Source organism: Hylaeus volcanicus, chromosome 7, assembly GCF_026283585.1.
Source record: "Hylaeus volcanicus isolate JK05 chromosome 7, UHH_iyHylVolc1.0_haploid, whole genome shotgun sequence".
Classification (NCBI taxonomy): Eukaryota; Metazoa; Arthropoda; class Insecta; order Hymenoptera; family Colletidae; genus Hylaeus; species Hylaeus volcanicus.
The window spans coordinates 13,186,811-13,208,011 of NC_071982.1; the positions used below are offsets into that span (position 1 = coordinate 13,186,811).

General features: G+C 32.3%; 5 protein-coding genes across 7 annotated transcripts; 2 read left to right on the plus strand and 3 right to left on the minus strand.

Annotated features, from left to right (window-relative positions):
• Positions 1-573: 573 nt before the first annotated feature.
• Positions 574-3,042, plus strand: LOC128880295 (CCA tRNA nucleotidyltransferase 1, mitochondrial). The gene is made up of 7 exons (XM_054130223.1): positions 574-839; positions 1,095-1,404; positions 1,477-1,753; positions 1,826-2,020; positions 2,085-2,444; positions 2,563-2,746; positions 2,821-3,042. Exons 1-6 carry the CDS (start codon positions 786-788, stop codon positions 2,732-2,734), a joined length of 1,368 nt encoding a protein of 455 aa, XP_053986198.1. The 5' UTR covers positions 574-785; the 3' UTR covers positions 2,735-2,746; positions 2,821-3,042.
• Positions 3,043-3,396: 354 nt separating this feature from the next.
• LOC128880297 (transcription initiation factor IIA subunit 1) lies at positions 3,397-6,632 on the minus strand. The gene is made up of 7 exons (XM_054130226.1): positions 6,429-6,632; positions 5,620-5,830; positions 5,186-5,500; positions 4,858-5,063; positions 4,568-4,711; positions 4,372-4,461; positions 3,397-4,133 (listed from the first exon to the last, which is right to left on the minus strand). Exons 1-7 carry the CDS (start codon positions 6,450-6,452, stop codon positions 4,026-4,028), a joined length of 1,098 nt encoding a protein of 365 aa, XP_053986201.1. The 5' UTR covers positions 6,453-6,632; the 3' UTR covers positions 3,397-4,025.
• A 642-nt stretch (positions 6,633-7,274) lies between these two features.
• Positions 7,275-15,200, minus strand: LOC128880294 (protein mahjong). 2 transcript variants are annotated; one of them, XM_054130220.1, is made up of 9 exons: positions 14,747-15,200; positions 13,647-13,923; positions 13,298-13,556; positions 13,051-13,229; positions 12,512-12,966; positions 9,312-12,199; positions 9,007-9,213; positions 8,670-8,909; positions 7,275-8,390 (listed from the first exon to the last, which is right to left on the minus strand). In XM_054130220.1, the coding sequence occupies exons 2-9, from the start codon at positions 13,905-13,907 to the stop codon at positions 8,179-8,181; spliced, it is 4,701 nt and encodes a 1,566-aa protein (XP_053986195.1). In that variant the 5' UTR covers positions 13,908-13,923; positions 14,747-15,200; the 3' UTR covers positions 7,275-8,178. The 2 variants fall into 2 exon arrangements, with proteins under 2 accessions (XP_053986195.1, XP_053986196.1); XM_054130221.1 differs by lacking the exon at positions 14,747-15,200 and adding an exon at positions 14,552-14,721.
• A 618-nt stretch (positions 15,201-15,818) lies between these two features.
• Positions 15,819-18,063, plus strand: LOC128880298 (V-type proton ATPase subunit E). Its single transcript, XM_054130227.1, has 5 exons — positions 15,819-15,992; positions 16,669-16,844; positions 17,031-17,199; positions 17,309-17,492; positions 17,676-18,063. Exons 1-5 carry the CDS (start codon positions 15,960-15,962, stop codon positions 17,792-17,794), a joined length of 681 nt encoding a protein of 226 aa, XP_053986202.1. The 5' UTR covers positions 15,819-15,959; the 3' UTR covers positions 17,795-18,063.
• Positions 18,064-18,482: 419 nt separating this feature from the next.
• Positions 18,483-21,118, minus strand: LOC128880296 (peroxisomal membrane protein PEX13-like). 2 transcript variants are annotated; one of them, XM_054130225.1, is made up of 5 exons: positions 20,881-21,118; positions 20,102-20,362; positions 19,741-19,982; positions 19,500-19,679; positions 18,483-19,426 (listed from the first exon to the last, which is right to left on the minus strand). In XM_054130225.1, exons 1-5 carry the CDS (start codon positions 20,946-20,948, stop codon positions 19,062-19,064), a joined length of 1,116 nt encoding a protein of 371 aa, XP_053986200.1. In that variant the 5' UTR covers positions 20,949-21,118; the 3' UTR covers positions 18,483-19,061. The 2 variants fall into 2 exon arrangements, with proteins under 2 accessions (XP_053986200.1, XP_053986199.1); XM_054130224.1 differs by having other exon boundaries at positions 19,735-19,982; positions 20,881-21,116.
• Between the last annotated feature and the right edge of the window lie 83 nt (positions 21,119-21,201).

A 21,201-nucleotide genomic window follows, 5' to 3' on the forward strand; every position in this document is an offset into this window, starting at 1 on the left:
GATAGCGCTTGTATCGCAGGTGTCTTTCGCAACGTGTAGTTACTACTCTATGTTAGATTGCGAAAATATTCACAGACAAGATTGATAAGAGCTGATTAGAATATAAATTCGCAACAGTATATGAAGTATATAAAATCATGAATTTAAACGCATTGAACACGAAATATAAGGACGAATGTTATGAACAGTACATACACCACGTATCGAAGAATCGAATCACCCATTAGATTAAATTTCATGAAATTTTTATACCGTTATAAGTCAGAAATTGGACATGATAATGAAAAGCAATCGTAACAGTTGATATTCGAAAAATGAATGACTACAAACACGATTTGTGAGACTACTTAGGTGCGATTAACTATTAGTGTGTCTGCGCATGAATGAGAAATCTTTTGTACTAAATAATGATGTATATATATATAATGAAGGGAGAAATAAAGAATTTAATATTATCGAAAAAAAAAAAAATCGAAAATTGAGTCGTTATTCCCCTTATCGTCTTTTCCCGATTTCCCTGTCATTAACTTCCCGATTTATAGGGAAGTTATCGTATTTGCCCCTAAAATGAAAAATCGATTTTTTAGCAGATCTCCATGTTTCAAGGTCATTGTTTTAATCTCGTTTCATCTCCTAAATTACGAATAACTGTTTCCAGATGCTATTTATTATGTCACGTTGAAAACAGTTCAAAAGCGTTTGTCGATGAGGAGCTGAGTAATGCACAGTGTAAAGCTGTGAACAAAATAATACGATTTAGAAAAATGATAAACAAATTTTGAACAATGTTAACAGTTCTTACTCGTACGAGTTATTTTACTTCTCGTTCTTTCTTTCGGGTAAGTTTATTATATTCTGTTTGGAATCTTTCTTTAAGGTTAAGTTCTAACTTTTTATCCGCCAATCTGCAACAAATTTCAAATGAATTTTTTTAAAGAATGTCAGATTTTATTAGCAATCGCTAGCAACAGTTAATCATTTCAAATATGTACAAAGATAATTACAATAAATGTATAATAGTATAATTCTATCAACAATTTATCCAGTACAATTATATTAGAAAATATTGTAATACATCTTGAAACTTTGAAAAGGCATTGCAAAATTGGCAACAAGTTAAAATGAAAAATGACCCGATGCCACCGAGTCGAGATGATCCTGTTATTAAAACATTGGATGACCCGTTATTTAAATCTTTATTCACACCGGAACTTAGCACCTTGTCGGGGCTATTTAAGAAACACAATTACGAATTGAGAATAGCTGGTGGTGCTGTTAGAGATATTCTGATGGGTATTAAACCGGTGGATCTGGATTTTGCGACCGATGCTACACCAGAGGAAATGAAGACTATGTTCGAAGAAGAACAAATTAGAATGATTAATAATAGAGGAGAGAAACATGGTAAGTTGGAAAGTGCTATTATTTTATATTATCATAGTAACAATGAAATTTAATTTATTGTTACATATTCAGGTACAGTTACTTCGAGGATAAACGATAAGGTAAATTTTGAAGTAACTACACTCAGAATGGATATTCTTACCAATGGTAGGCATGCAGTAGTTCAATTTATAAAAGATTGGAAACTGGATTCTCTTCGTAGAGATCTTACAATAAATTCCATGTTTCTTGACTTGGAGGGACGAGTTTATGATTACTTTTTTGGTTATGATGACTTACAAAATAGAAGAGTTGTTTTCGTAGGAAATCCAACAACTAGAATTAAAGAAGATTATCTTAGGATACTCAGGTACACTTTGATTGCCTTTGCTACTAATACATTACAGCAGTGGAATTCAAGTTGAACTTTGTTATTTTGCAGATATTTTCGTTTTTATGGAAGAATTGCAGAGCAACCAGATGCTCATGACGAGGCAACAATAGTTGCAATAAAAAACAATATAAATGGATTGCAAAATATATCAGGGGAAAGAATTTGGAGTGAATGGAAAAAAATTCTTTCTGGAAATTATATAAAGGAATTGACTTTAAAAATGTTGGAATGTGGAATAGCAAGGTAACATTAAGTTGATAATCATGGTGATAATAGTAAATAATCAAATTAAACATTATTTTTTAAGATATGTCGCACTACCAGAATGTCCAAATGTAACAAACTTTACTACTGTTTATGAAATATCCAAAAAGCATAATTTTTCATTGCAACCGATAACTTTCCTTGCTGTAATGTTAAAAGATGAATCCGAAGTACTCGCACTGTACAACAGACTAAAGACTTCTGCGTATGAAAGAGACCTAGCATTCTTTTTAGTTCGATTCTGGGAAGATGTACCAACAGATGATCTACTGAAACATTATAAAAGAATTCTCATTCATTGGAAAGGGAATAGAGATATCGGAAAGACATACATTTGTGAATTACTTAAATGTAAACAACTTTTGGATGTTGCTGCAGAATTTGAAAAAGTTAGGATACCCAGGTACAGTAATGAGTGACGTGAGAAATATAGAATGCAATCAACATTAAATGTGTTTGAAAATTGGAACAGAATTTTTTACTTCTATCTTGTCATATATATACGATTTATGGCTTCTCAGATTTCCAGTTAACGGACATATGTTCAAGGGACAAGTTAAAAAGGGAAAAACGATTGGTATTATCATTAAAACGCTGAAAGATATTTGGTTGGACAAGAATTTTGAGATAACTGCAGAGGAATTATTACAAGAAGTTCCACGAATTATTAGCGAAATAGAAGATAAATCGTAATAAATAAAAAGTGTAAGGTCAAATATTTCTATTCGCGATATTTTATCGGAAGATTCATGTCAAGTGATGTAAAATATTTTTATCAGGACATGTTGGGATTCCATTTCTTCTCACGTAGGATTGCTAGATTATCTGAGATCCAAAGATATTTATCATCGCACTCGTCTAGCAAGAAATTATTGAATATTTGTTCACTGGAAGTTCTATCTCCTGAAAACATTTTATTTAGTACCAACTGAAATATATAAAACGTCACTTGTCAATATATTTAAAAAAGTTAAGTATAAAAATAAAACTTTTATAACGAATGAGACTCCCTTCATTTTGTTACACTATGAATACGCAATTGTAATTAACTATAAAACAATCGTGTTCTTTATTTATCGTAGTAGTTTCATTTCCTAAATGCTATATACAAGCAATGTCGTTTAAATAACTTTTTACATTCAATTATCAATTAAATTATTACTTCTAGGGTTAATAAATGCATTTAAATATAAAAATATTGATCTTATCTTAATGTTGTTATTACTAATTCTCTGAATAAATTAAAACAAGAGTTACCTTAAATAAAAGATCTATGCATAAGGAATAAGAAAAGGAAAAACAATTATACATTATTAACAATGTATAATATTGTAGGAAATATTTTGTATTAAGAATTTTAACAGTATAAGACACATTTATTTTCAAGAGCATCACATACGTGTGGTAGATTGCAATCCCTTAGAATCTATTTACACATTAAACTCACGTGAAAAACCTCCCCCCTACACCCGTTGGGACTCCTCAAAATATAGTTTAGCATTCGCTTGATTCTTGAGCTTTTAATTATGCATTGAAATCTTGATCCTTCGGAGATATATTTATACATTTTGATTTGATTTAATATGTTCAAGTTACGCATTCCTTTTCAATTTAAATTTAATAATCGCTACCAATGTTTATCCAATAAAAATAAATATAATATAAAAATCATTTACACTTTAATTATAAATATAATTTGTATTTATAAATAGAGGCAGTATATCATTTTTCTATTAATACGAATAATCAAGGTTCCAATACATACTTGTCTCAAAAGGAATAAGAATTCTATTCGTGTCTATCAGAAACAATTTTTAAATAATAGAGAACTTCCTTCTTAATCTTAAAAAATTACTTCCACACCAAAAGAAATTTTAAACTTTTGCTCGGAGCACAAATCTAGTGAAAAATTTGTATACCAATTTCACGTGAACACATTATCAAGGTCGATTTTCGTAGTTTCATATATTATTTTTTTTTTTTTTTACCATTCCGCGTCGCCGTTCATTTTTTGAAACACGTAGTCCTTACCACTGAGGTTCATTATGCCGTCTTTGAGGTAGAATTTCCATTTATTTCTACTCCTTGTTATCTGAAAGTTAACAGTTTTCATTTTCATAATGAAAATATTTTGAAGATACTTTAGGATAGATATTCATTTAGAAACTTGAAACACCAACGAGTATAAATATCAATTAAAAAAAACATAAATTAAGCAATCGAAACGATCTGCAACTTGAAAAATTCAAAATATTTTAAGGCATAATGAAGTCTTCCTAAAATTATCTTCATTATAACAAAAAGGAAGTGATTATTTTCTTTAGAAGTACCTTGTCGTATTGACAAACGACTACATTATCAGTATCAAAAAGATCTGCTGGGTCATCATCTGTTACATCATCTTCAGAATTCAATGGTTCCTAAAAAAAAGATTACAATATTGAATATCTTCTGAATTTTAGTAAAGGTTTTTCAATTCATACGAAGATTATGAAGCAGATGAATATGCTGAAGTACTTCCAATACCTCTTCTCTTGCAGCAGCTTCGTCATTTTCTTCTTCTTCCTTATCATCGAGGTCTTCTTCTTCATCTTCGTTATCTTCTTCCTCTTCTTCTTCGTCATCGTCAGATGAATCTCCGAGTTGACCATCTAATTGTGCTATATTATTCTGTTCAGAAAATGATAAATATTTAGCACTCTAGAAATATATTTAAAAGAACTTTTACTTTACTTCTGATAAAAAGGCAACGTTTCTGTACAAAATGGATAGTACTTCTATAACTGTAAATAAACTAGTTTTTTGAAAATAATTACCTGATTTTGGACAGGTCGTTGAGAGACATTATTTGTGGTTTGTGTAACAACCTGAAGCGGCTGACTAACTTGGAGAGGTGCTAGCGTTGCTTGGCCCTGAAGCGTAGAATTAACGTGCTGTTGAAGCAATGTAGAAGCCAAATTTGCTGGCAATCCCATTGCTGCAGAGATAACTGGACCCGTCAAGATTGTATGCAACTGATTGCCTAGACACAAATGTAATTGAGCTAATTAGATTTTAAATACATAATCTTTATATTCTCATTGATCATTAATATGGTAATGAATTATGATAAATATTATTAATTGGAAAATCATTTCAACGTACCCTGAATTGCAGATGCAGGAACCTGAATAGTCAAAACCCTTTGCGGAGCATCTGGAACACCGGTTTGTGGTGGCAGAGTTATCTGGATGGGTACTTGCCGATCCAGTACTGCCGATGTAGATGTCACTAACTGTTGCACTGGCGTACCAGTATGTTGTTGCATACCAGTTGTAGTTGAATGGCATTGAGTTTGAGTTTGCGTTTGTTGCTGAGGTTGCTGTGGAGGTTGTTGTTGCTGCTGTTGTTGTTGTGGTGCTTGCTGTGGAGCTGAATTACCTCCGGTTTGTTGTACAAAATGGTTTCCTACATTTACTCCTAAAAATAGAGACTATACTGTTTACATTTATAACAACAGTACATTATAAGATTTTTAGATGCTATATATTTAAATAATGTTTGGGATATATTTGTAATATTACTTAATATTTGGTTACCTTTATTAACAGGCACAGCTTTATGCGTATTTATTTGAGGGACCTGAGGTTCTGGAGGATCTGGATTTAATTCTACGGCTTTGCTAGACATTAGTTTTGTTTCCCATATTTGCTTGAGTTCTTGTAGTACTTGTTCATCTACACCTTCGTCTATAAATGATTCTCTTACACCCGATATAACATCCTCTATCACAGTATTGTATAATTTTAGCTGTAACAGGAATATACATTTCATTAATGACTTAACATTGTATTCGAGTTCCTTATTACTTTCGATATTAATATAACATGCGTGAATCTTCCTGAAACTATGTATTCCAATTGTTAGAAAGAAATGAAAAAGTACTAATAATTATACAGCAACTTGTTACTTTCTATCTCGTTTAAACACTTTGAATTTTTCATTTCTATTTATCGTACAACATACAAAAGTTAAAACTACTGCAGCCAATCTTAACCTAACCTTGTCGAATAAAATCTTTGGAACAAAATTTCGCAACGATCAATTAGAATAAAAGTGCAACGATATTCGAATCAAATTTTGTATAGAAAAGGCATTGGAAATATAATATTAAAATGAAAAAAATGTAAAATTAATGGTTATCAAGATTTCGTAAATAATATGAATTCATTATAAACTGTACAAAGAAAATACAGTTCTGAACGGAGAAAAAAGGATCGAAGATGAGGATTACAATGATGAAGGTGATAAGAAAAGATCAAGCGATAAAAATCGTCATTGTCGTCATTAAGATGATCATTGTTAACTGTTCCTTTCATCGTTTGCTGGTTTTGTTCATATTACTCACCACGCTTGTCTGACTGAGGGCCATCGCGAGGATAATTCGTATTGTCTAAGTATAAAAACAATAGGAATAATCCAACGAATAAATCAGCCCCAGTTCAGAAGCCGTTCCGCGGTAGCATCGCTCTTTTATATACTGTGGACACGTCTCCCATTCCACCTGACTTTACCGTGAACTGAGAACAGCCATCTCGAAAGAAATCAATGTGACCAACTTCGTCGAAATAAAATTCACCAACTCGAAGTAAACGTCAGCACCAAAAATTTTCGTATAATTTTCCAATTAGAGGGTCTAGTGAAATTACGTCGTACAATCATCTAGCGGTGAACGAACTGAACTGAACTGCTTCTAAATCTATTATCAGCGCCTCTAACAGCAGATGCGAGTTTCTATAGAAACGGTTCTCATTGGTTGTTACTCTTGCCGCTAGATGTGGCGCCAATATTTGAATTCCGATATTACAAGATATAGATATAATTTATATCATTATGTTCAATATTAAACTTCTAAGTATACTACGAGCACATTGTAACAATTTTTGTTAATTATTCAAATTTTCATGTATTTTAGAAAAATAAAATTGTTTGGAATATCCACTTTGCAATGTTTATAATTTGAAGTGCTTGAATCTTGAATACTAAGACTTACTGGCACAGATATTCGAATTTTTAGTTTTGAATAATTAAGATCGATAAGATAATTAGCTGAATCGATAAAAATGCGAAATTTTGCGTTTTATGAATGAAAAATAAAATGATACACCGTATTATTAATATCAAGAGACCCAAACATTGATAGGCTTGCTGAAATTCTTCATAAAGCGCGGTTCTATTTATTAGAGCACGTCTATACAAATTCACGAATCTTTAATGATAACAAACGACAGGATTAAATCAACTTTTTACAATCTCTCTTTCTTTCACGCACGTACACGAACACATTCATTTTTCTCTTACATACTTTTATTTCATATGCTTAAGTATACGTTCAAAAAATTTTGAAAATTTACTGCTTTAATTTAGGTCTCAAAATAATCGAAAATTTGGTTTTGAGGATCTTTCAACACGATCTATCGATCAATACAAATTTTCGCGATTATCTTGAAGAGGAAGAGAATCTCTTATTAATAACCAATTTTTTTTTTAGTAAATATACGATACATGTTCATTGAACAACGAATATCTTAAATAATAATATATACATTTGAATTGATCAACAAGACATTTGATCAAAATTCAAAATTACATCAGCGACAAACCTGTTTTTACTATTTAATATTTTAATGATTGCTGAGTAAATCGATTTTAGAATTATTCCATTGGCCAATCTTGATAATTTATTTTTGTTTGTTTGACTGAAGGTTATTAAATATTACGATTGGTACAAACGAAACAAAAATTTTTGCCGTTAAATTTGAATTAAAATTGAAATGAAAATTTAATTAAGATGTAATTTACTAATTTTTTAATCAATTTCATCGTTTTAATATTAAGTATATAAGCTAAACAGTGAGAATTACGACACTTTCCACTAATTGATTGTTGCACGATATTTTTCCCATTTTTTTAAATATATATATATGTATATCTATTTTGCCAATTAATGATTAATAAGTCATAATTGAACATATTATGGTAAAACATCCTTCAGCCTCATGATTGGCCGAATATGAAATAAAGCCACTTTTTGTAGAATGCATTGGAACTGTTTAAAATAAAAATTTGTGATGTGTTACTTCCAACTTGAAGGACAGTTATGGAAAATAAATTTCAATATCATCGACATCGGACAAAGAGTAATCAGGAAATTCTGAAGACGGACTATAATCTGTCATATCGTCTCCAGAGTCGTCACCATCGACTGCATTCTCATCGTCATCATCGTCGTCGTCGTCGTTGTTCTCACGATCATTTCGTTCATTTTCATCGCCGTTCTCTTCAGCTACTGCATCTGGATTATCTGCATCTATTTAAAAACATATTCTTAAACTACACTTAAAGAAATACAAATTAATGTAATTAAAAAATTACTTAAGGACACAATAGAATTTATCTAAATAACTCAGTATTCAAATTATTAATAAAATTGATATATGATTAAACCAGACGTGAAATTGTAATCATTAATATTAAGTAACTGTTACGTAGCAAAACCTTCTTTCAAATTGAGATGTTCATACATGTTATACACGAAGAAATAAAAGAGATATTTTAAAGTAAATATTGTAATATAGTAAGTGCATACCATCGGCATTATTATCATCAGAACCAGAATTCGAACCATCATCATCGCTTGCATCAAGGTCTTCTTCATCGTCATCTTCATCAGCTTCATCCTCATCGTCTCTTCTTCTACCAACATCGTATAGCCTAACGCATGATTCTTGAACACTATCGAATTCACCCTGATTCTCGACAATTGCAATTTGTGTGTCGAATTTATTACAAGCCAGCCCATAAATTCCTCTCTTGACATCGCAAGTTGCTATAATTGAAATATTATATAAAAATACATAAGATATTATTGTTATTTTTTACTCAAAATCTTATGAAAAATTCAGATAAAATTCAACGCAACTTACCAATATTACTATAATCCAAAGCATCTAATGTCTTAAACGAGGTAACATAATGTGATTCGTCTCCATTTTCTTGATCCAAAGACACAGCATATATAATATTATTAACAGGAGAGAAAATTACTTCCATTTGATCAAGCGTTGGCACAGTTTTCAGTAAATGGAAGGTTCTTAAATCCCAAACTTCTGTATTCGACACTACTTCTGTACCTGTTGCAAAATGATTTAATATCAAATATGAATTATCGAACTATTTCTAATGTTACTTCATATTATCAACTGAATAATTATATGATTTATATTAATACCATTCGGATGGAAAACTCCGTTAAGCGTTTGGTTTAACTTATCGAACTTGTGAATCTCTTTCCCCGAATTTACGTCCCAAAGGATACCATCGCTTAGAACTAGTTCATCATTCATGCTAGAAGTAGCACGGTTTTTGGTGTACTGATTAGAAATTGAAGGGGAAAGAGTTGTTAACAATTTTCCTGTAGCTATGTCGTAAATTGTAGCACTTTCAGCTTGGGTTCCAATAATTTTATCTTGAAGTTTTCCAAATTCGATATAATCCTCGTTCTCTAAAGATAATTTCATATCGAAAAATGTTCCTATACTCCAGAGCGCAGACATGGGACTTCTCCATGCGGTGGAAGTTAATAATAAATTTCCACGTTGGTTACATTCCATGTGATAGACATAGGACTCGTGGCATGGATACGTTGCTTCCTCCATTCCCGTGTGGGCATTAAACATTTTTACGTCGCCTGCGTAGGTACCCAGCATTAGATATTGCTGACAAGGCGAAAAAATACAACAGGTGAAGGTTCCAACGTCTGTAGGCCGGAAAGTTTTTACAGGACAAAATCGACTATAAATGTGTCTTCTATCCAATCTTCTACCGTCCACTCCTAATGCTCTTCTGGACAGTCTTACAGTTACATTTGTTGGCGTCGAATTTTTCGTACGAGGATCTGGACATTTATGTGGTTCGAAGAGATTAAATTGTGGACAAGTAACCATAGGATTTTTACACAATGCGTGTTGATTAGTTAAATATTCCGTAATAATAGAATCCAATGTTATAGATGGGCTGGACGTAGTGACGCCAGGTCCCCCGCCACCTCCAGGATCTCTCGAAATTTGTTTTTGTAATGATCTACACGTAGTTGGCTGCATAGTTGACAGGCAATTTATAGAATTGACTAGAGGCTGCTTGTCGACTTGATTTTTTTTTTGGTTAATTTGTAGTTTAATTGGTTGATTTGTGCTATTTGAGATAACATTTTGATTAAGACAGTCAGAAAGTTTCAGACGTATATTACTTCCGCAAGATAGAGATGACGAACTTGAACCAGAATTCGTATGAGATATATATCTAGATGACGAAGTAGGAGTGGTGTTGCTCCTAGACGATACTTCTCTCTGATTACATCTTGTATTGTATAAATTAACTGGTGCTCCAGGAGAAAATCCATTTCTTGTTCCGACTGTTCCAGGGCTGCGATAGATGAACGGTTGATATGTACACACTGGTTTCATTATTGCAGAAGTCTCTAGACTTCCTTCTCTATGAAGGGTTGCTGCAGTTTCGGTTAAGCCTTTCGACATCAAGTGTTGGTATATTAATTGATTTAACTGCTGTTCGTTGTATTGTATTCTAGTCTGTGCAACTACATTCGCCTTATGTAGGCTAACCAAAGAAATTTCATATTCCGCTCCAGTAGGCTTTGCTTTTCCAGAAACTCTTTCCATCAACTCTAAAGCGTACTTTTGAAATGTAATATGTTCCTGTCTCTTTTCCTGAAGTATCGGATCTTTCATTAGAGCTTGAATTTGTCCATCGGTAAACATTGGAAGTTTGCTAATTATTTGTCTGACTTTTTCGCTGCGTGTCAAACCTGTCAATGCACGACAGGCCAATGCTCTTATACTGTCGGCATCAGTGATCGGAGTTTTAACCATCATTAATTGTAATAAAACCATTATACCGTTATTTGATCTTACACTCTCCCAAATTTTTTGTATTAACTCTTCGCTATTATTAATATTTGCTTTCTTTTTATCGGATCCTGTTACCGAATATCGCGCTACATTCCCGCCAATCCTGTTTATTGGAGCGCAAACGCAATTAATAATAGCTCGCAACGCAGCTCTCTGTACATCAGCGTCTGCGATGATTTCACATTCTGCCGCAGCTAAAAGTAAATTAATCGCCATTGTCATCGACATATCCGGCATATCTACTCTTTCGCAAAGTAACAACATCACTTTTGGCACAACAGAACAAATGGCTATTACATCAAGACAGGAACGGACCGTTTCCGCGCTAGAAGTTGTGTGAACGCGACCACTGTAATTCCATTCTCTGGCAAAGGCAATGATCTGGAGGAGTAACGTTATGCCCCCAAGGCGATGTAATTCTTCTACTGGCGGCCATACTGCTCTAACAGACATCAGTTCTTGAAGAATTTCCACCTTTGCTTGTACTTCTTCGCTGCTTAGTTTGCAAGCTTTATAAGGGGGTAATGATGGTTGCACCGTGTCGCGTTCTGCTCTAACATTTTCTGCTCTTTGTAATTGCTCTGCTTTCAGATGTAAATGAGCTTCCATGTATCGCTTCAAAGCAACCGCAACATGTCTAACTATTTGTCTAGAAGCACACTCTTCATCGTCATTTAACGCTGGCTCCTCTTCTATGTTTAAGATCGGTAAGGTGGATATCACATTGAATAGCTTTCGTAGTCCATCTTGCGCATCGAATTCCTCTAGTATCACCTTAAATGGAAAGGAGAATCCAAAGAACATCGTTGCATGGCATCTTCCAGAATCGTGGCTTCGTTCCAAAAGCCATAATGCATAAGTAACGAGATCCGAAATAACATGTTTCGGTAGTAGACACACTCTTTCCATTGCATCCTCACAGTATGCTAGGTAGTATAAACAAATAGAAACACCAGTAGCCGCGACACTGGGCCTTGGAACATCTAACAATTTCTGCAAACCTCCGACATTGAGGAATTCAATGGAGAATTTCTTATGGCAGAGCAGAGACGCTAAGTATTTCAAAGCTTCGAAAGCTAAACGACTGTCCTTGGTTTCTCTAACGTTAATGTACTTGAGAATTAGTTCCAGAGCATTTTGTTCAAAAACATGACCTAAAAATTCTTGATATTCACCCATCGGTGTAAGATACCTGTGATCCAATAAAAATATTAGTTCTTTAAATTGACGTTACTGTTGTTAGTTTCACAGTGGAAGCAATAGAAATAGATTGAAATTATTATTAATCAAATGCAATTAATAGAAGCACATAATTAATATATACTACATCATATATGCACAACAATTATATTATATATAATGAGTATATAAAAATATAAAATTTCACAGAAACTTTAATTATTTAATATTGAATATATTTAAATGTATAAAATATATTCCACGAATATCAATCATTATTTCACAAATACTTATGTTCATGATATAATGAAATTAATATATTTACCTCAATATCAGCATTTGTCTTGTAGCCAATGTTGGAGGATGTATTTGCACATTTCCAATAACGTATGACTCCATCTCTGCCCACGATGAATTTGAATTTCCTTCTAATAACGGAGATGGAGTACTAGAACTCTGCAACGAGGACGCAGAGTTTTTCTGCAAATTGCATCGTGCCGAAGAAACATTTAGAGGTCTGCCATGGGTGCTTTGAGTCTTGGATGGTGTCACTTGATTATTGGAATTAAAATTTTTTGGCACAGACAAGGGTGGAGACATTATTTCTGGATAAATAACATCGTTCTTTACAGGAGTTTCACATTCTGTGTTATTTTTCTTTTTCTTGGGTAATGGAGCAGAATCCTCAGAGGATTGAAGACAGTCTTCTTCGTCTTCTGAGTAATAGTTGCTATGGTTAGGGCTTTTAAGGACACCATTTTCTTTTCGTTTCTCTCGCACCTTTAAACAGAAATTTGATATTCACATTTATAACTAAGTTTTTAAAATAAATAATTCGACTGTTATATATTAAAGTGTTCTCACTTTTCTTTTTCCAGGAACACCTTTATTTTCTCCATCTCCTCCGCTATTTTTATCTTGACCAAAATGTGCAAACGGTCTATTGTTAACTGCAAGTTGTCTATCTTCCTGTGCTTTCTCTTGTAGTTTATGAAGCCTCTGTAGCATCAGAGGCACCATTTTTCCATTCTGTTCTCTAAATCCTGTCGTAATAAAAAGTATATAGACAACAAATTTTAAATAATAATTAATTAATAAACTAAAGAAAAACCTGTCGCAATTTCTTGAACTTCCATTGCAGCAGCTACGAGTCCAGTCGCATAACTTTGTAAGGGTTCGACGCTTTTCTCTGCCCAAGAAAATAAACGATGAATAAGTCCTTCCATATCTGGCTGAAATACTGCAGAAGTTTCTAAACCGGGAAGTATATCGAGCATTAGACGACAGGCTGCGATATTGAGTTTTCTAACGTCGCGGCCTGTGATACCCGCTCGAGACCAATAAGTGTCTCTCAAATAATCATTTATAAGCTGTCAAAAATATAAAACATTATATAACCATTTATAAATGTTATAGCGTAAAGTGTTTTATTAGTGTAGGATAATAACACATTAATTTACCTTGGTCATAAAATTATCCTTTCTAAACAGAACTTTTAATATATGTCCAAAATTACACTCGGGATCTGTGCGTGATGGATGTCTTTCATCAAACGGATCCGGATCCATTTTTAAATAATTTTCTGTTTCCAGTTCTATAATCTCTGCCAGTCTTTGAAGTGTTGGAATTGGATCGTATGAAGGCGACGAATGTTCCTCTTCCCATTGTCGAAGAATTTGAACTACATCTGTTACTTCTGCTAAAGATTCCGCGCTTGACATCTTCTTTGCTATTGTCCTGTAAACATGAAATTACTGCTATCAGTATGTATAAGTAATTACTAAAATTCAAGACATAAATTTTGTATTCCTATTTTATTGATTTTTAATATTTTGACGATATGGTAATATAACATATGTTTTCATGTTATATCTAATAACATAACTCCATTGTTAGCAATGTATTTTAGATAAACAAGTGTATATTATTATAATAAAAAATACATTAAAAGATACACAATAGTTATCTATTTTATCACACTTACAGATTGAACAAATAACTTGCATAGATAAAATAAAAATACAACTTTAATAATAATAGAAATTATATCAATATATTATTTATTCTTCTCATTTCAATAATCATCATTTTAGTGTGAATACTTTGAAAAATAAAAATTCGAAGCAAGATAAGATTGGATCAAATCAAGACGAAATCAGATGATCATGACTAATTACACAAAGCATAGCAGAATTAGATTCATAAATTTCTTTTTTATATAATTTTTCGTTGAAAAAGGATGCAACATACATAATTTTTAACGGAGTAATTAACTTCAAAGATAACTAAATTTAATACTTATTCGTGATCTGGGTATCGTTAAATCTAAAATCAAGTGATAACCTAACCCTAAAATTCAACGTACGATAAACAAAGATCGATCTTTCGAAAAATACGGTAGGAAGAATCGACGAAACGTATCAATTACTGGAAACAATCGAAGCAATTACAAACGAAAACCGATTATTATACAAATGGGAACAGTTTGTTGATACTTTTCGAAAATCAGATGTCGAAAGGTAACGCGTGTCGTTTTAGGTTAGAGTCAACGGAACGTTACCTTTGTGAAATTTATTTGACAGCTAACTCGGGTTGACAATCGTCACGTTGTACGTTACTTTTTTAAGCTAGTAAAATTACGTTTACTCTCGGAATTACGTAAAATTCCGATCGAGGACAGTATTTTCTTATAAAAGTATGAAATGCAACCACCGACAAACACGCTGAAGACGAGCTAGTTAATTCAACTTTTCAAATACACTGAAATGTCACAATAAAGTGGGATTTTTTTATCGTTACACGTTGGTTCTGCACGTTAATCTAGTGTTAAATTTAGTTTGGAATACGAGCTTACAAAAATTTAATACTATTTACAAGGATCGATGGAAAATGTACGCGCGTATAGAAATAAGTATGCACGTATGTTATATTTGCATCGCTTTTATATGTAAACAGCTGTGTAATTGCTACACGAATACTATAATTCGGATATTTTTACGAAACGATCGTTGAAAAGTATACAGGGTGTCCCAAAAATGTTGTAACAGCTTGAAAGAGGTGGTTCGGGAGGTGATTTGAAACAACTTTTTCCTTAGCGAAAATGTTGTCCGAGGCTTTGTAAGGAGATATTAACAAAAAACGTCGACCAATCAGAGCGCACGTATGCCGTTGTAGCGGCCGCGGTAGCGAAGGCTACGCGCTGAGCGGCCGCGCTCATACGCTACCGCGGGCGCTCCACCGGCATTCGGGGGCTCTGATTGGCCAATGTTTTCCGTTAATATCTCCTCAATGAAGCCTCGGACAACATTTTCGCTAAGGAAAAAGTTGTTTCAAATCACCTCCCGACAGTGATGGGCAAAACCCTAGGCTTCGAATAAATCTGAAGTTTGTCGACATGTTTGTCTCATTTCCTCTTTTGAACATTTTCCAAAGAAGGAAACGAGACAAACATATCAGCAAACTTCAAATTTATTCGAAGCCTAGGGTTTTGCCCATCACTGCCTCCCGAACCACCCCTTTCAATGTGTTACAACATTTTTGGGACACCTTGTATATACTCTGGTTCTGTACTTTAAGAACGCATTAACCAGCTATATATTTCAACTTTGATCGGTTTTACGAACGCACCGTTCGTGTCATATGATCGTCATTAACCGAAGACACTTTCGTCAGTAGGCGTTGACTCCTTGAAAAATTCGATTCGGTTGTATAGGGTCGGTTAATAATTCGAAAAAGCTTTATTCCGAGGAACGAGCTAATTCTAAAGCTTCAAAATGGCACTGAGCGATGCAGACGTACAAAAACAGGTACAGAAACCATTCAAATTAAACCATTTGCGGATTCCCGTTGAGCATTGATTTTAAGCTATTTTTGCATTTTATTCTATATATTGTTGCATTCGCGGAACACTTGTTTTTTCGTATTTCTCTTGTCAACTTTTTGTTCTCGTTATTTCCCTCTTAATGTTCGTTAATCTCATACTTGTATTTCGTCGAAAAAAAAGACATGATTTTTCAAAGTAAATTCAATGTATATAAATCGTTTTTGGTTTATTGGAATTACTTTCGTTCTAAACGAAACATATATCGAGTAACTAATAACAATGAAAAATATGTAATTTCGTTTTACAAAAGTTAGATCACAAGGGAATATCATGTGTAATTGTATTACACTCCAATTTTCAAATCTATGAAATTACATATTTTTAATTTATTAATTTGCAAATTATGATAAAATACAAGAAAATAATAATACCTAATTATTTATGATTCATACCTTTTCTTTAATAATTCCCCTTTTGTCAAATTTTGATATTCGTATCAATTTGTGTATGAGAAGTTTCATAAAATATTAAAAGTACTATAGAATCTAAAAAAAATATTAATATTAGTTCAGTGATGAATTTCATTTGAATTCTTATGGGTAAATATTTATTTAATTGAAATGGATTATGGCACTATTATAGTAATCTTGTTCCTTCAGATTAAACATATGATGGCCTTCATTGAGCAAGAGGCCAATGAAAAGGCAGAAGAGATTGATGCTAAAGCAGAAGAAGAATTTAATATTGAAAAAGGTCGTTTGGTTCAGCAACAGAGACTTAAAATTATGGAATACTATGAAAAGAAGGAGAAACAAGTTGAACTTCAAAAGAAAATGTATGCTTAACATAAAGAATCATGTTCAACATTGCAATTATAATGTAACATACTTTTTGTAACTACTTCTAACTTTTTCTGTTAACTCTTTCATTGCTAAAGCACAGCATGTTGTTCATCCATTAGTATTATATACAAATTTTATGGAGAATTATGCATAATTAATTGAAATTGTTTTATGCATAGTCAATCATCCAACATGCTGAATCAGGCTCGATTAAAAGTCCTGAAAGTCAGAGAAGACCATGTACGCAGTGTACTTGATGAAGCAAGATTAAAATTAGCGGAAATATCACGAGATTCTTCACGTTATGGTGGAATTTTGGAATTACTAATTTTGCAAGGCTTGTGTCAGGTACATATCTATTCGAGTTTCAAATCGATCAAAATTATTTAAGTTATGTAACTTTTACAAATGTACAATCATAGTTTATAGATATGACTCATGTACTTTCAATTTATAGTTGACAGAAGCTCATGCTACTGTTCGTGTACGTCAAGTAGATCTTCCTCTAGTAGAATCTATTCTCAATGCTGTACAGGATACATATAAACAACTAACAAGAAAGGATGTTTTGATTAAAATTGATCAAGACAATTTCCTTTCTCCCGACAGTTGTGGTGGTGTTGACTTATATGCAGGAAGAGGTATTTGTTTACTAAACCTACATTTTATATGTTTTGCATTACATTTACATGATTATGTTACACAACGCGCAACTCGAGGATCTACTGTATTAACGAACAACTTATATTTCGATTTCTAATTAACTTTTCCAGAATAAGATAATTCAAAAATAAATTAATCATTGCACATTAATTCTTTTTCAGGGCGCATAAAGGTCAGCAATACTTTGGAAACAAGATTAGAATTAATAGCGCAACAATTAGTACCGGAAATACGTTCTGCTCTATTTGGAAGCAACCCTAATCGCAAATTCACCGATTAAAAAGAATTCCTTTCTCATTTTCTCTTTTTCCTCCGTTTCTTTCTATATTTTCCTTCCTAACAAAACATTCCCTTCTTTAGAACGCTAAAATGACTGCAGAATTCGTTGTGTAGAATGTAGAATTTGTTGTTGAAATTGTTGGAAAGAGAGGGAAGGTGAAATTGTAAATTATATAAACATGCGCGTGCGAGCAGGCGCAGCACATAAATATATATATATATAAATATATAAATATAATATACATATACCTATAAAGTATTTTATGTGAACATGCTTGTAAATTTTCTAAAGCTTTTCCTTAAAAGAAAAAAAAATTCCTTTGACTCCAATTAATATTATTTTTATAAATTTGCAAGTAGAAACTATTGTATTGAATATAAATGTAGAGTGAGAGCATGAAAGTGGCCTAAGAGTTAAATTAACAAATTAAGATTTTCCAATTAGGTGCCATAGCCAATAACCCCAAAAAAATATAATGTTACCGTTCGATTTTGTTTTTGTTCTCGTAGTAATATTAAGGTATAAACAATTTCTCACTCTACAATTATTCTTAGGGATGTTTAAATCTCGTTAAAAATATAAATTATAATATTTTGCAATATTCACTTATCACTAGAACATTAATTTTTATTTATAAAACAGGATTCTTATCATATGAAGTACAATATTATACTGTTCAAAGTTTAAGAAAGATACAAACTTAACAGTATTTATTTAAATATCCAGTTTATTATAAACAAAAATTAAAAATTAAATAGAAAAATGTGTACAAATTTAACAATACATACGTTATGTTATAATAATTACTAAAATTACGGTTTGCGGTATAAATATAACTACTGTATGTAACATTGAAAGTCCCATCTATTATACCCATCAAAAAAATCGATAACCCAATCTTACTTTAAAACCCAACAGGCATAGAATTTCAGTTTATCCGAAATTTTTACTATTCCACCTATAATTGTCCAAAAATTAAAATGTTTTAAAAGTTGTTAGTTATTTTATCCACTTTTCTCAATTTTTATATCAGTGTCATAACTTAATTTTCCAAACCAAAATTCATTAAATGTTATTTTTGTTACAATTATTTATGATGCATATTTAAAGGCAATTTGGTATTTCTCGAGATAAGTTATTAACTGATACGAAAGAATTTATTAGAATACAGTCTTTCGCGATTAATGTTTAAAAATATTCAGCAATCATTATTATATTGAAAATTAAACGAATATTGCTTCAATTATGTTAAATAAATTCTAAATGTTTATGCTTCATTCGTAACATTTTCATTGGTTCTTAAAATTTCAGAACCCTCTTTATTATTCCTAAACTGATTTTCGTTCGTAGAAGGTTTCTCTTCGTTTAGAGGCGGCGTTTCAGTATTCTCCTTCTTCTTTTTTAACTGTCCTACAACTCTAACATAATTGTAGGGAATGAGACCGACGTTCACGTTATCAGTAACTTTGCACCACCCTGGTAAATTTTTTGGTTGTAAAGATTGAGGTGCAAGACAAACTTTCTGACCAGCTCTCACACTCAGTTCTTCATTATTTGCTGCAACAAAATCGTACATAACTGTTGCAATATATACTGGTTGTTCGCTTTGGTACCATTCCTTTGGATCATTCCCTAAAAGATACGCATAATTGTATACGGCTGGGACTGTATAACAATTTAATATTTAATATATTTCCAATTGTACCTTTCATTTTAAAGTGTTTCATGTTACTCGAGATTTTATGAATCATGTAAGGTACTACGAAAAACACGCTAAATAATAAAAATCCAGACCAAAAAGAAGAATTATTAACATTTTCGTTTCCAACTTTTACTATAGATTTCTCCCATAATTCCTCGTTTATGGAACTTTCATTCTGGAAACCTGAAAAGTAAAATGATTAATAATTTATTAATTTTATTAATTTTGCAAATCTTACCAGTACCGCGTGCAATTTTTCTGTATAACCATTTTAGGAATCTAATCAATGCAAGTGTATTAAATAGTTGTCCTATAGTGGAGCGTAGCCTTCCAACATTTTCTGCAACGCTCAAAATTGCCCTAAACGAGTTCGTTATAGTAAAATAAGTAGATTCCAAGAGCATTGTTACAGATGAAAATGTTTGCAGAACAGTTTCAATCAACTGAAATGTTGGCCTAGTGCTTTCTTCAAAATATTGAGAAAATCTAAACAAAAAGAAAACATAAGAAAAAGTCATTATATGGATTCATTAAAAAAACATTTAATATACAAATTTATTTATAAAAGATATTGTGTTAAATTACTTTTATTAATCCTGACTCACCTACTTTCAACATCGCCACTGTGTCCACCAAATGATCCATAATTATTAAAATTAGAATATGGACTATAACCATAGGAACTATATCCTCCATACCCACTGAATCCTCTATACTGATTTCCATATCCACCATAATAATTAGACCCGTATGGTCTATAATCATTGAATCCAGAATAATTTTGAACTGGTTGACGTGGTGGCACTGGAGGTGGGTTACCTGATTGAATGTTGGGAGAAGGAAATGGTGATGATATACTAGGCGTACTGCAAAGAAATCACTCCATATAAAAATAATATAACATTAAATGAAAGGAAATGTAGTTAAACTTTTAATATTTAATCGTCATTGATCGCTCTTATTACTTTTAAATTCATTCTTGCTACTTCATTTCAACCTTTAAAAGACAAGCTAGGTTTACTTTGAATTACAGTTGTAGTAGAATTGATAGCGTTAAGTTTAAGGAAACTTCGCATTAAATGTAAACAAAGATAACAGTACGCACAACTATTCATACATTTCGAAATATTTTCTTCTTGTTATAAGAAATAGACTATTAACTACATAATGATTTTTGTCAAAACATTTCGTCCCAGATAGTTCAGGAAATATGAAGTATTTCATGACGGAGAATAAGAGAATTTTAAATTACTCAAGCGGGAGTCTCATCTTTTAAAGTTTGATCTTCCGATACTTTTTTCAAGTATTGAACGAATTTTCGAATCGAAGTAGTGTCGTTGTTTATGAAACTTTTACTTGAACCAATTTTAGAGAAAACTAATACCTGCTCAAAGCATTCGGAACATTTCTTAATTGGCAACCAGCACTGCCGCTCGATTTTTCAGGCGCCATGGCTCGCAATAACGTCTTTATCGTCCTGATGATATTTCCTGTACAAAGTTCATAATCGTTCGACGAATGCAAAACAACTTTAACTACATTTTCTGTGCAACTGTGCAAGTCACATGCAATTTTTGACAATCGTGAAAGTTACTAGTTGCTATTTATTTTCGTGAATGTTATACAGGTTAGGAAACCGATGACGTCATCTTTAGAGACATTTCGTAGAAGTGCCGGAATCTGAAAAGTAAAAAAATTAAAGAAT